Raw genomic sequence first — 15,308 nt, forward strand, 5'->3', positions numbered from 1 at the left:
GCTCCAACTTCACTATGATGCCGATCGGCTAATATTAATACAGCTCCAACTTCACTATGATGCCGATCGGCTAATATTAATACAGCTCCAACTTCACATGATGCCGATCGGCTAATATTAATACAGCTCCAACTTCACTTACATTTAATGAAATCAGCAATGAAAGAAGAGCAAGGCTCCAGCAAGAGAAGGCTCCAAGATGGCATCAGCCTGTGAGTGGATATCACAAGTAGAGGACAGACTACACACTTAGAACTCTTGAAGTGATTATTACTTAATATCCTAAGACAGGTATCATCTTGAGCCATCACTAAGTTTGAGGCAAGGATGCTGATTCTCTGGATAATGGAAATCTGAAAAAGCTTTTAGAGCTAAGAGTCGTTCCAGAGGCACAAGTTAGCACTGTCAGGTACATAAAAGTCATCATACCTTCACGGAAAGCTGAGTCAGCTTTCTGAAGAATGGCTTTAATGTCCTTTCCCTGGTAGCATACTTAGAACAGAAACACTCCCCCTCTGTGGCTCAGATGCTTCAGAAAACTTTTAATCAGAAAATCTTACCTGAATTTGAAGTAGTTCTTCTTGCTCTCAAAATGGGATAGCTGCCTACTTCTAAAGACTTAGTTAAGTCCAAGTCATGCAAAATCAAGAGATATCCAGAGGAAGTTGAGATCAACATTTTGGAACAATCTGGTGTTAATCTCATTCGCATGAGAAAACGTGTATGAAAGAATTTCTTATGTGGACACCCATCTTCTGTGCACCTACAGAAGAAATCAGACCAATAAACTCAGTGTTACCATAAATAGAATGACTCCCAGACCAGTCAAGCTGTCTGAACTAAAGAAAACCTAAAGCAGAACTGAGAATCACACAAACATACTTTACGATGCCTTTTAGCCCTGGTTGTCCTGGAACTCACTCTATAGACCAGGGATTAAAAACTCAGGTTGCAGGGTTGGTGGCAAGTACCTTTATCCACTGAGCCAGCCCATAAAACATATTTAGAATTTTTAAATGAAGAGCTGTGACTCATTACCCAGAGGCTGGACAGTATTAGTCAATTAAAGGGCCTTTCTACTATATCTTATTTTTGCTTCAAGCATTCAAGTTTATATCTAAGGGAATATGGGTAACTGGTTACTATGTTTTATTCTCCCTGTGTTGTCTCTCTATCCCCCCAAACTTCCTATGTAATATGCTTCCTCTATCAAAAGCTTTTTCTCAGTTGTCTGATTATCATTGCATGCTTGCTCAGTTAGTTAAGAGCAAGGAATTCAAGGTGACTGGGAACTCTTGAGTCTAAGGTAGGGTGAAGCCATTTCTGAAGAAGCTCTTAGTGCTCATATCATCGGGGCAACAACCAAAAGAAGCTAAAACTGTCTGAATTCAACATTTAATGTGCATTACTACTCAGTCACCTTGGCTTTGGCAGCACAATGAAGCCTCCAATTGTTTCTGGCATCCTTCAATATTGCAATATTTCCTATATTACGTCTTTACAGAGATAGAAACTTCTGGTAAAATGATCTACTGCCCACTGGAAGGTTTTTGTTTGTTTGTTTGTTTTGTTTTTTGGTTTTTCTTTTCTTTCTTTTTTTTTTTTTCTTTTTCTTCTTCTTCTTTTTTTTTTTTTTTTTAGTTTTTTGAGATAGGGTTTCTCTGTGTAGCCCTGGCTGTTCTGGAACTCACTCTGTAGACCAGGCTGGCTTCAAACTCAGAAATCCTCCTGCCTCTGCCTCCCAAGTGCTGGGATTAAAGGTGTGTGCCACCACTGCCTGGCTAAAGTTCTTAAATATTTCTCATTCAAGTCTCTACTTTAGCTACCCCTTTCAGTAAGGATTCCCAGGGTTGCAAATTCCTATAGTTTTTTGAGAATTCTAGATAAACTGAAGTTTTAAACTTTTCCTTCTGCAACTAGAATTTAGTTTTTTAAAATTATACTTGTGTTTACATGTATGTGTGTGTATATCACATGTGAGCAGGTGCCTGGGGAGGTGCCTGAAGCTGTAGTTACAGGAGGCTATGAACCATCTGACACAGATGCTGGGAATTGAACTTAGGTCCTCTGGAAGAGCAGTAAGTGCCCTTAAACTCTGAATCATCTCTCTAGCACCGGGAATCAGCTTTCTTGAACATCTTGAGTGAAGCTGTCTGAACTACAGCTGCTAAGTCAGTTGCCATTCATCTGCCTGACTCCTAGCTTCTAAAATTCTATTGTCAAGTTTCTTCTCTTTATGTCTGATCTCTGGTTCTTACCCCACTTTAGTTTTTGAGACAGGGCCTCGTTATGTAACCTTGGTTGACCAGGAATTTCTTATGTATACCAAGTTGGAATAGAATATACTGAGATTCTACTGCTTCTGAGATTATTGTAGTTTTTGAGTCTTCTTTTCTATAGATTTTATTTAAATCCTATAAATACTTAAATTAGGTCTCACAATTACCATAAAGGTTATATATTTTCTGTAAAAATTTAAACTTTAGCTATATGTGGAGACACACCCGTAGTTCCAGCACTTAGGAGACAAAGGCAAGAGGACTTTGAATTAAAGACTAGCTATGGTCTATATGGTTAAGTTCCAGGCCAGTCTCAACTACAAGAAACTCATTTCCCAGTGAAATCCCATGTACACACACACACACACACACACCCCAATCTGAGTGTGGTAGCACATGCCTCTGTAGCACTTTAGCACATGTGGTAGCTCTCGGAAGGGTAAGGCTAGAAGATCAGGAGTTCAAGGTCATCCTCAGTTACCTGGTAAGTTGGGGGCCACTTTGGGCTGTATGAGACCCTGTCTCAAAACAAAACCCCAAACATAAACCAAACAAATAAAACAACTAAAAATTATGAATTCATATTTGTGAATACTGTAAGTATATATATGAAACACACATACACAGGTTGTCTATGCTTATAATATGAACTTTGGCAAGAAAATAGCAAGTTCAAGGATAAATTGGCAACCAAGTGAGATTTGTCTCAAAATAAAAAAACCTGGGGCTGGAGAAATGGCTCAGTGGTTAAGAGCACTGGATGCTCTTCCAGAGGTCCTGAGTTCAATTCCCAGCAACCACATGGTGGCTCACAACCATCTGTAATGGGATCTGATGCCCTCTTCTGGTGTGTCTGAAGATAGCTACAGTGTACTCACATACATAAAATAAATCCTTTAAAAAAAATAAAAAAACCTTTTAACTGTTAGTAAGAATACACTCACAACAAAATAGGAACACAATTGATTTGTACATTATCTTATACCTAATAATCTTCATTTTTAATGAAAACACTATTAAATTGTATATAAAAATTGTATATACTTCTGGTATACAATATTTTTTTTTTCTGTGGTGCTAGGAATCAAATCTGGGGCTAGCACATGCTAAACCTGTGCTCTACTACACTACTAAGCTATGTTCTTAGCCCAAAACATGTTTTGAAATGTCTACAATTTTAGCTAATTAAAATATACATTGTTTTATTTACTTTCAGGAATTTTACTTTTTTCTTTTTTGGTTTTAAGACAGTCTCTCTACATAGCCCAGGCTGTTCTGGAACTCACTATGTAGACCAGGTTAGCCTTGAGCTCACAGAGCTATGCCAGCCTTTGCCTCCCAAGTGCTGGGATTAGAGGCATGTGCCATCAAGGCCTTCTCCCAGGGATTTTCAAGTATACATTGTTATTAACTATGGCTACTATGTTATATAATGTATACCTCTTCAATTTGTTTTCTCTAATTGAAACTTTGTATCCTCCCCTCTGCACCAGTTTCCAGCCCTTCGATAACTCACCACCCTTCCAAGTCATTGCTTTTCCAAGTCTACTTTTCTAGATTCTATATAAAGCAGAATCTGTCATTCCACGTTAGGCTTATTTCACTTAAGATGTGTCCCCAACCATCTGTGTTGCCAAAAACAAAACAAAACAAAACAAAACAAACAAACAAACAAAAAAAAAAACAAAACTGTAAGGGACTAAATAGTATTATGTGTGTATGTACCACATTAAAAAAAAAAAATCCAGTCATCTGCTGGATGCTGTAAATGAATGGGTGAGTATAGACCTTTAGCAACTGACTTAAGCTGCTTTGGATGTGTACCTAGTAGAAAAACTGCTGAGTTATTATAAGAGTTCTATTTTTTTCTCTTTTCTTTTTAGGAAATTCCATACGTTTCCATAATTTTTAACAATTTTGGCCAGGCAGTGGTGGCGCACGCCTTTAATCCCAGCACTTGGGAGGCAGAAGCAGGTGGATTTCTGAGTTCAAGGCCAGCTTGGTCTACAGAGTGAGTTCCAGGACAGCCAGGACTACACAGAGAAACCCTATCTTGAAAAACAAACAAACAAACATTTGGTCAATCCTTACTAATTCTGATTTTTTTCTCTAAGACTTTCTGGGATTTTCTGTATATATAAGGGTTGGAAAACTATGACTATGGACCAAACCTGATTCACTGACTGTTTTTATACAGTGCTCATGAACAAAGCCATGTCAACTTATATATTGTTCCTGTGTGAATAATCAGGAACCACAAACCACCAAATGCTAAAATATTTACTACTTGGGTCTTAAATAGAAAGTTTGTCAATCCTTGAGAAAAATCTATGAATGATATTAAATTTCTAATCCAAATACATATGACTTTTCTTTTATTGTACCATCTCACCCATGATACCAACTAACAACAGTAGTAATGATGGGCACATTCTTACCCAATTTTATAAAGAAACGTCTGGAGGTTCACCATTAATAACTTTGCTGAAGTACTGAGATACTGCTCAGTTGGTGGAGTGCTTGACTAGCATGCACAAAGCCTTGGGTTTGATTCCCAACAGCATGTAAACTGGCTATTGATGCACAAACCTGTAATCCCTGAACTCAGAAGGTGGAGGTAGTCTTTCAGTTACATCAGAGTTTCAGGTCAGCCTGAGCTAGAAAACTTGTCTCAAAACCAAAAGTACTTGGACTGAAGAGATGGCTCAGAAGTTAAAAGTACTGACTGCTCTTCTAGAGATTCTAACTTCAATTCCTAGCAACCACAGGATGGCTCACAACCATCTGTAATAGGATCCGATGTCCTCTTCTGGTGTGTAACCATCTGTAATAGGATCCGATGTCCTCTTCTGGTGTGTCTAAAGACAGCCTCAGTATATTCATATAAATACAATAAATAAATTAAAAAAAAAAAGTGCTGAATACTCTGTATACTTTTGGCGAATTTTTACTTCTTTTTAATCATTTGGTTTTCGTACAGTTTTATTAAGGAATAATTAACATATAAAACTTACTCATTTTAAGTGTACGTTAAATGACTTAGTAAATTTAGAATTGTGCAATCAATACTACATAGCTTTACAACATTTTCAGTATTTTAATATTAATATTCTTCCTGATTATCATCAGCAATCATTCCTTTTCCAACTCCTAGACCCAGTCAACCATTAAATTACTTTTCATCGCTATTATCTGCCTAGTTTATATACATAGTTACAGTCACACAGAAGTGCTTTTTGTTTTTTGAATTCAGCTTCTTCTTCACTTAAAATATTTTGAAGTTTATCCCTGTTGTAACACATGTCAATATTTGATTCATTTTCATTATTAAATGATATATCTTTAAAAATTACATACACTACATTTTGTTTTGTTTCTCGAGACAGGGTCTCTCTACATAACCCCAGCTGTCCTGGACTCATTATGTAAACCAGGCTGGCCTTTGCCTTTCAAGTGTTGGGATTAAAGGCATGCACCACCATGCCCAGAGGATACATTACCTTTTGTTAACCTACTTACCACTTGATAGACATCAGATTGGCTCTATTTTTGGAGGCAGTTATGAAAACTATTACTGCAAACATTCATGTACAAGTCTTTGTGTGTACACACAGATGTTCGTTTTCTTGAGCCGACATACCCAGGGGGTGGAATTGCTGTGTCATAGGCTAACTATGGTTAATATCTTATAAGCTGGCAAACTGAGCCAGGTGTGGTTAATACCAGCTCTGGAGGCAAAAGCAGGCAGATCCCTTTGAGCTAGGGGCTTTTCTACATAGAGAGCTCCAGGACAACCAGGACTATGTAGAGAGATCCTGTCTCAACAAAACAAAACAACAATCAAAACCAAACAATTATGAAACAAAAACAAGCTGGCAAACTATTAATTCCAGTAATAAAAATTCTAATAATGATGCTCCTAATAATGAATTCAAGTTTCCCGCTTTCTAATTGTTATTAACAACAGTGAGTCTTTTAATCCATAAGCATGTATCTACTCATTTCTTTCAGCAATGCTTTTAGCTTTTACTGCACAAATCATACACATGTCACACATGTGCCCACACATATAAATATGAATTTCTACTGTGTTAGGAAACTAAACCCAAGGCATCATGAACAATAGGCAAGTGCTCTCCTGCTGACCCTATACTTAGCCCAAATATTTTACTTTTCTTAAATTTATTTCCAAGTATCTTATTTTTTCTTGTTTTTCGAGACAGGGTTTCTCTGTATAGCCCTGGCTGTCCTGGAACTCACTCTGTAGACCAGGCTGGCCTCGAACTCAGAAATTCACCTGCCTCTGCCTCCCAAGTGCTGGGATTAAAGGCATGCGCCACCACCGCCTGGCTATCTTATTTTTTCTGATACCATTGTAAGATAGAAATATTTTTTATTCATCTTTGAATTGTTTCTGCTCATATATAAAAATAAAACTGGTTTTGTGTATTCATCTTATGTATCTGCTCAAGGGTAAAAATACAATTGGATTTTGTATGTTAATTTTGTATATTTGCTCATCAGTAGAAATGTGATTGGATTTTGTATATTAATTACTCTTATACATCTGCTCATATATGAAAATGTAACTGGGCAGGCTAGAGATGGCTCAGTGGTTAAGAGCACTGACTGGTCTTCCAGAGGTCCTGAGTTCAAGTCCCAGCAACCACATGGCAGCTCACAACCATAATGGGATCTGATGCCCTCTTCCGGTGTGTCTGAAGACAGCAACAGTGTACTCACATGCATAAAATAAATAAATCTTAAAAAAAATGAAACTGGGCTGTGTATATTAATCTTCTATCCAACTTGCTGAAATTGGCTCTAGGGATTTTGTGGAGTCCTCAGATCTCCCCCACAGAGTGCAGGTCTTTTCAATGGAAGCACTTCTCTGCAGGTTGGATGCACTTTCCTTTTCCTGTCTGTCTGCATCTCCACAGCCATGCTGTTCCTCCATAATGTGGAGAAAAGTGGTGCCAGCTCTGTGCTCAATCTTATGGCGCCTTCAGGCTTTTTTCTTTTTCTTTTCTTTTCTTTCTTTCTTTCTATTTTTTTTTTTTTTTTTTTTTTTTTTTTTTTTTTTTTTTTTTTTTTGAGATAGGGTTTCTCTGTATAGCCCAGGCTGTCCTGGAACTCTGTAGACTTGTACTGAGATCAAAGGCGTGTGCCACCACTGCCTGGCAGCCTTCAGGTTTTCAATAGTAGGTATGCAACTTAAGTCATAGGCTTTTCACAGATACTTTCACACGAAGTTCCTTTTACTCCTACTTAAGGTTTTAGATTTTATCGAGTGCTATTCTGTCTTCATTAGCAGGATTAGATGGGTTTTGAAGTTAATTAAATATGATACATTATATTGATTTTTGGATATTAAGCTAATTTGTATTCCTAGAATAAGTTCTAGTTGATTGTGGTATATAACCCTTTTTATGTTGTTAAATTTGATTTTTATTGATTTATGGAAGAGTTTTTAAATGAATTCTTCTGGCAATTTCATCCATGTATATAATACATTCTGATTACTCTCCCTGCATCACATCCCCTTCCCACCCTGATAATGGCTGAGGGATTACCAGTCAGTAGTTGTTTACCTGCTTTTGGTGTTACGGTAATACTAGACTGTGATGGCTAGTCTGAAAGGGTTTGTTATTTATTTATTTTTTTTTTTTTTTGAGAGCTTCATATAATCTGTTTTGATTATATCTTCCTCTCTCCCAGCTCCACAAAGGTTTGGTTTGGGAAGTGTTCTATTTTCTGGCTGGTAAAATTCATTAGTAAAGTTATTTGAGCCTGGTCTTTTAATTAAGGAAAGACGTTAAATTATCAATTCAGTGTCTTTACCTTCTACAAGTCTGTATGTCAACATTTTAAAAGGTTTATGCCGAGTTGACTCTAGTAGTCTGTGTTCTTGGTATCTGCTTACCTGAGTGAACTGTCTAGTTTGTAGCAGATTGTGCTCTTGGTATCTGCTTACCTGAGTGAACTATCTAGTTCCCAAAGATGATCACACCACTCCCTTAGATCCTTTAGTTTCTAAATACCTTTTATCTAACCATTTTTTGTTTGCTTTTGAGACAAGGTCTTGCTGTGGGTAGCACAGGCTATCCTCAAACTTATAATTCTTTTGCTTCAGTTGATATGTAGGTGTCACTATTTCAATTTCTGTTAAATTGTTGGTGCTATGCCATTTTGCCTTTTAATTATGACTAAATATTAAATTTTATAAAACAGAATCATAAGTATATCTAGCCTATCTTAGTATAATTAATAGAATAACTATTCATTTTTTGGATTAAATCCAACTTGATTTTGATATTTTTGAGTAATATTTTTTAGGATTTAAATTTTTATTTGGAATATTTGTATTAGCATTCATATTACATACTGGAGTTTACTTTTTCCTTTTAACAGTATCTTTGTTATGTCTGGCTACCCAAGTCATACTATAATAGCTTTATACATGAGGTAGACATCCTTTTTCTAGAACCTGACCAATTTCATTCAAATGTTATTTAGAATATTTGGTAAAAGTCACCTGTAAAACTGTGCTGCTTTTTTTATTGGTAAGTTTTTAATTTATTTAAAAGTTTTAGTAGATAAGTTTTAATTTTCATCATTTAGTTGTTTTAAGATTTATTTTTAAAATTACACATATACATATTATACCCTGTGTAGGCATGCTCGTGTGAGTACAGGTGCCAATAAAGGCCAAAGAGATTGGCTCTGGATCCCCCTGAAGCTGCAGTTGCCATTTTAAGCTGTCCATTGTAGATGCTGGAAGTTTTTTGAGAGAGTAAAAGCTTTTAACCACTGAGCCATTTCTCCAGGCCCCAATTTTTGTTTTGTAATAGTCATAGCAAAAATAATGCTCATGACTCTATGAAGACTGGACAGTCAGAATGGATGTGAGTGGGGCAGGGCCTCTGGATGATACTACTGTGTAAGGGGCTTCAGCTATTAGATCATGGGATCATCTAGAGGAGGAAGAATGGGCAACAGAAGATGCAGAGTATGGTTTAGAGCACAAATATTTATTAATTAGTATGGCAGAAGTTCACTATGTACGTATGCTGGGGATGAAAGCTAGAACCCAGTACAGCTATGGATCTGAGGCCCAAGGAAGTTCAATTTTCTAACAGCAGTTTTGATAAAACTAGGGCATGTTAGTCAAATATTAGACTTGGTAGGAAGCCAATTTTCATTGTCAGTTTTACTGAAGTGTTGTTGTTATTGTTGGGGCTTTTTGGTTTGGTTTGATTTGATTTAGACCGGGTCTCACCATATAGCCCATGCTGGCCTGGAATACTCTGTAATCCTCCTGCTTCAATCTTCCAAATGCTAGAACTATAGGAGAATGTGCCACATATGTAGCTTCTAATGTATATTGAATGAGATGTCTATTTCATCAAAGTTTTAAAGTATATTGGTATAAATGTGTTGTTGCTGACTTTTTTAGCTTTTAAATGACATTTATTTTATATGCATGTATATGTGGGTACACACCACCACATCTAGCTCATACTTTAATCATGTCTCCTTGTTCACTGCTAGTACTCTAGTACTGTCTTCTTTTTCTTTCTTCCTTTGATGATTCTTGCCCTCTCTGTTTGATTAGCCTTTTCAAAGAACAGACTTATAAAAATCTTATACTTATCTCACTATGTAGCTCTGGCTATCCTGGAACTCAATATATAGAATAGGCTGGCCTTGAACTCAGAGATCCATCTGCTTCTGCCTCCCAATTGCTGAGATAAAGGTTGTGTATTATTGTGCCTGTATCATCTTCTTCTTCTTCTTCATCCTCTTCCTCCTCCTCCTTTTTAATGTGCACTGGTGTTTTGCCTTCAGGTGTGTCTATGTTAGAGTGTCAGATTCCCTTGAGCTGGAGTTAGACAGTTGTAAGCTGACATGTGGGTACTGGTAATTGAACCCTGGTCCTCTGGAAGAACAGCCAATACACTTAACCACTGAGTTATTTCTCTAGCCCTGTATTTTCATTTTCCTCCTTCTTTTTTTAAAAAAAATGTATTCACCATTGCTCTCTTCAGACACACCAGAAGAGGGCATCAGACCCCATTGCAGATGGTTGTGAGCCACCATGTGGTTGCTGGGAATTGAACTCAGGACCTCTGGAAGAGCAGTCAGTGCTCTTAACTGTCTCTCCAGCCCCTGTATTTTCATTTTCAATGCTGACTTTGTATTTCTATTTTTTTTAATTATTTCTATAATCTACTTTTACTAAGTTTCTCCCCCACTTCCTTCAATTTCTTTGAATAAGTTCCTAAATGTTCAGTCTTGTAATTTCACTAGGTCTGGGACTGTCTGTCTATATCTTTAGGTATCCCTTTCTTCCTCCCAGATGGAATCTCACTAATGTAGCCAGGCCAGCTTCAACCTCTCAGATGCTAGAATCACAGTGCAGAAATGTAAATGTGGAAACTTTCAACAACTGTGTTAACTAACTGGACTGAGTTCAGAGAAAATGGTTTGTGTGATAGCTTTTCTTACCTACTGTGTTGTTTAATACAAGTTGTGGTTGTCTTAATTGGTTCTAGGTCTGTTTGAAGGAATATATTTTGGGGATACTGTTTGGGGGAGCAGGATTACATTAAAAAAAAAAAAAAGTCATATTTTAAAATCTTCCAAAGCCTTACTCAAAAAAAAAAGTTTTGTTTTTTTGTTTTTTTTTTTAGCATGGTGTGTGTGTGTGTGTGTGTGTGTGTGTGTGTGTGTGTGTGTGTGTGTGTCTGAAGGGGAGTGTATCATGGCATCTGTGTAGAGGTCAGAGGACTTTGTGGAGTCTGTTCTGTTCTCCATTTATGTGGGTTCTGGGGATGGACTTCAGGCCTCCAGGCATGCAGAGCAAATGCCTTATCTACTAATCCATCTCCCTCGCCTTTTTAAAGATCTGCCTTATTAGAAAAATGAAAGAATGGACCTGATTTTTCTACTAATTCCTTGCTTTTTTTTTCCCCTTTAAATTATTCCAAATTTTTTTCTTGTAATTCTGTCAAGTTTTACTTCAATGATAAGTTTTATTTTTAGGTACATAAGAATTCATTTATATTCTAGTAAAACTAGAATACTAATATAGTACCTTTTTATTGATTATAATGCTTCTTGCCTTACATTTCTCTTTGTCTGCTATTTATATGGCTACAACTGTTTTCTTCTGATGAAAAGTTCTTTGTATGTTTTAAGTAGCTCATCTAGAGAACATGTAGTTTGGTTTTACTGTTTAATCTACCACTATCTTTTAACTTCTATCTTTTAACCTTCGTGTTAGAGACTGAACCTAAGACTTCCCACCTGCCAGGCAGGCAGGTGTTCTGCTGAGTCACACTGTCAGCCCTGTTATCACAGCATTTTGAGACAAGCTCTTACTCAGATTACTCTTACTCAGACAAGCTCTTACTCTTTCTCTTGCTCAGATTAGCCTTGAATTTACAGCTTTTTTTGCCTAAACATTCCAAGTAGCTAGGATTACAGATCCAGTTTCCTTTTGTTTTTCTGAGACAAAAGGTTACTATGTAACTCAGGCTGGCCTTCAATTCCTCCAGCCTCAGATTCTCAAGTACTGGGATCAAAGGAATACGCCTGCTTGCTTTTTAAATGACTCTATCTTCCCACTTTTATGCTTCTATTGGGCTGATTGTTTGATTAAGTTTTCACTTTTCTAACTTGGAAATTATTACTTACATTTCTTTTCAACTTTTCTTCCTAACTTAACACCCCATGCTACTCCCTTGTATTTATGTTTACATTTTTAAAAAGATGTGCTGTCTCTATTTGCTGAAAGACAATAACTCTTTTCTTCACTCAAATGATTGGGTATACCTAGGATTTTTTTTTTTAAACTACTAATATCTCCTTTTTAACATAACATCCGAAGGCTCTAATATGTCAACTTTGTTAATGATTCACAACACCATAGTTAGCAAAAGGCACACTTTAAGTATTTCCCAAGCTTCAACTCTACAAATAATTTCTCTGTAAGAAAACATTTTCTTGCAATGTTTCACAACTAGGTCACTGTATAAACTGTGCTATGTACTATAGGATGCTGAGAAACTATGGATCTGGGCCAAACTGGTGCTAGCAGCTATCCTCCTTCTTCCACAGACAACCCAAAAGATCCCACGTATTATTTCTAAAGACTGCTTCTACATTAGAATCATTCCAGAGGAGACCTGATCTTTTAATGCATGAAAATAAAATTTAAAAATAACAAAAAAAGTACATTTAGAACCAAAGGATCAAAGAGTGAGAAATATTTTTGTTTCACATAAGAAATTAAAATATTTTCCTTACACTTAAGAAATTCATTTTTAAAACAGTTTTATTAAATAAATGCCTTAGTTTCCTGCCCATATAAATTCCATCTTCTTTACTTTTACAGTAGCGGGCCCATGCAAAGCATCCTACCACTGAGCGATACATACTCTTAGTTCCAAAATCTTTAGGTCTAATACATGACTAAGAGTAAGGAAAGAAGGAATTATGGCTTGTTTGTTTGGGTTTTTTGTTTTGTTTTTCTTCTCCAAAAAAAAAAAAAAAAAAAAAAAAGGACAAAGTTTCTTGACATAGCCCTGGCTCTCCTGGAACTTACTCTGCAGACCATGATGCCCTCAAACCCACAGAGATCCACCTGTCTTTGTCTCCCTGAGTGCTGGAATTAAAGGCATGGACCACCATCCCACTACTTTTTTTCTTTCTTTTTTCCTGAGACAAGAACATCTCATTAAACCCAGGCTCTCGTCCCAATTGCTATGGAAGTAAGAGTGGCCTTGAGCCTCTGATCTTTCTGTGTCTGTCTCTGGAGTGCTGGGATCACATGCTTGCACCACCATACATCACACTGTAATGAGGAGCAAATGCCTGGTTCTATGCGTGCTCAATCAGCCTAGGGGGCACTTTTTGATTGGTTTTCTCCCCAAAAGCTAACTTTTTGACACCCCACTCCCCAACTCTAGAGCAGAACACTGAACTTGTTCCCCATCTTTTAAAGAGAAAAGTTTTACAGTATTATATTCCTAACATGGTCTCCTACTTACAAACCTGTTAGTGTCCCAAATAATGACATTTCCATCAAATCCTGATGTTACTAAGAGTCTTGTATTAGTATCATACTCGATGTTCTTCACCCAGCTAGTGTGACCATGTAAAGTGCATACTTTGGTGTTCAGTTTTCTCAGATCCCATAGTGCTATTGTGGTATCATCAGAGCAGGTAGCAAAGAGCCGGTTATCAAGAAATCTACAAAAGCAGAAAAAGAAAAACTGGTTTATTTAATCTCTACTGAAAGAAAATATGACTTTAGAACAATTTCTATATTACCATCAGGAAATAAAGACTGCAACCTCCCTGTAGAACCCCAGCCATTCTGATACAACAGACTGTACCCCTTGTCCATACAGCCATACTGCCAGGCTGATGGTGAATAATTAGAGATATACTGTAACTGGCCTATGTCACTGTTAATTTTATTTGAAACTAGAAATTGTGAATATGTGTTTGGAGCACAGTTGATAGAAAGGAAAGAACTCCAGAATCTGCCCAGTAAGTGAAAAGAGAAAGTTGAATAGGCAGCAGATTTTAAGGGCTTGACTGCTTAGGGGATGTTGTATTAGATAAAGGATACTAATAAAGAAATCTGCTACATGTCATGACTCTTCCTACTTATAACAGATTTACATATAAAACTTACAATTCAAATCACCATCATTTAAATCTATCAATTCAAAAGCATTCCCCAAGTAATCTCCTACAACAACATTTTATTAGTCACAACTGTAAGACAGACTTAGATTATAATACAGATTTTTTATCAATTTTACTAATTTCCAATCCTTAGTAACAATATATTTTATACAAACACTTATAACTGACCACTCACACTTTCGTTTCTGTCTAATTTAATAGTCCCTTTAGCAAATACAGTTACATATAACTTTCTACCTAGTCTCCAGTAGAACAAAGAAACTCTGGAGCTTCTTCCAACATAAAATTATATATAATTCTTTCCAAAATAAACACCAATATCTACAAACAACATCATGACCTTCCTAAGATTTTTTTTTTTTTTTTTTTTTTTGGTTTTTCGAGACAGGGTTTCTCTGTATAGCCTTGGCTGACCTGGAACTCACTCGGTAGACCAGGCTGGCCTCGAACTCAGAAATCCGCCTGCCTCTGCCTCCCAAGTGCTGGGATTAAAGGCGTGCGCCACCACCGCCTGGCGACCTTCCTAAGATTTATCATTGCTTTGTTTTCTTTCCATTTTATAAGCGCATAGCACTTGGTATTCCCAGGCTATCTCCCATCCACGTAGCAGCCAGGCTTGGCCCCTGCTCTGAAGTTCTACATGTGAACTTGCCTAGTGCACTCAGGACAGTATGGCCATAGACTTATCATGGCTTTAATTCTACGTCCACCTTCTTCCTTAATTTTATTTACTTTTTAATATTTAGCTGTCATTTCCTCCAGGAAGCCTTCTCTCACTATCTAGTCTAGGGACTTTTTAGAAAAGTCAACTTTTCTGAAACTCCTGTAAGCAATTTATAATTTTGGGTGCATGTGTGGTGTATTTGTTTATGCATATGTTCTCTCTTGTGGAGTCAGAGGTCTTCCTATATTGTTCTTCACCTTATTTTTTCAGGTACGGTCTCTTGACTGACCCTGACGCTTCCCAGGTCTGCTAGAATGGGGTTCCACATGACTGCTGCTGAGCCAGTTTTCTGTGGATGCTGAGATCTGAACTGAGAGTCCTACGTGTGCTCTTTATCTCTGACCTACTTTCCCAACACCAGTTCTATATATTTCTTTTTGTTTGTTTTTGGTTTTAGTTTTTGAGACAAGGTTTCTCTGTGTATCCCTGGCTGTCCTGGAACACACACTGTAGACCAGGCTGGCCTCTGCTAAGGAGCAACTTTATAAAGCTATAAACTCCTTGAAGACAGGAGAAAGTACCTAGCACCACATGATTAGAGCTGCAGTGCTAAGTACATGCACTTGCTTGTTCATTCATTCATT

At 37.1% G+C, this 15,308-nt stretch overlaps 1 protein-coding gene across 2 annotated transcripts in view; it reads right to left on the reverse strand.

Annotated features, from left to right (window-relative positions):
* Positions 1-15,308, reverse strand: part of Dcaf10 (DDB1 and CUL4 associated factor 10) — a 42,897-nt gene that overhangs the window by 8,646 nt on the left and 18,943 nt on the right. Inside the window, exons 3-4 of one of the 2 annotated variants that reach the window (XM_034503866.2) lie at positions 13,338-13,535; positions 561-763 (exon numbers count right to left, since the gene is read on the reverse strand). In XM_034503866.2, coding sequence (XP_034359757.1) covers positions 561-763; positions 13,338-13,535 — 401 coding nt within the window. The remainder of the gene's footprint in view (positions 1-560; positions 764-13,337; positions 13,536-15,308) is intronic. The other variant, XM_076935041.1, reaches the window with a different exon arrangement.

Source organism: Arvicanthis niloticus, chromosome 5 (assembly GCF_011762505.2).
Source record: "Arvicanthis niloticus isolate mArvNil1 chromosome 5, mArvNil1.pat.X, whole genome shotgun sequence".
In the NCBI taxonomy this organism is placed as follows: Eukaryota; Metazoa; Chordata; class Mammalia; order Rodentia; family Muridae; genus Arvicanthis; species Arvicanthis niloticus.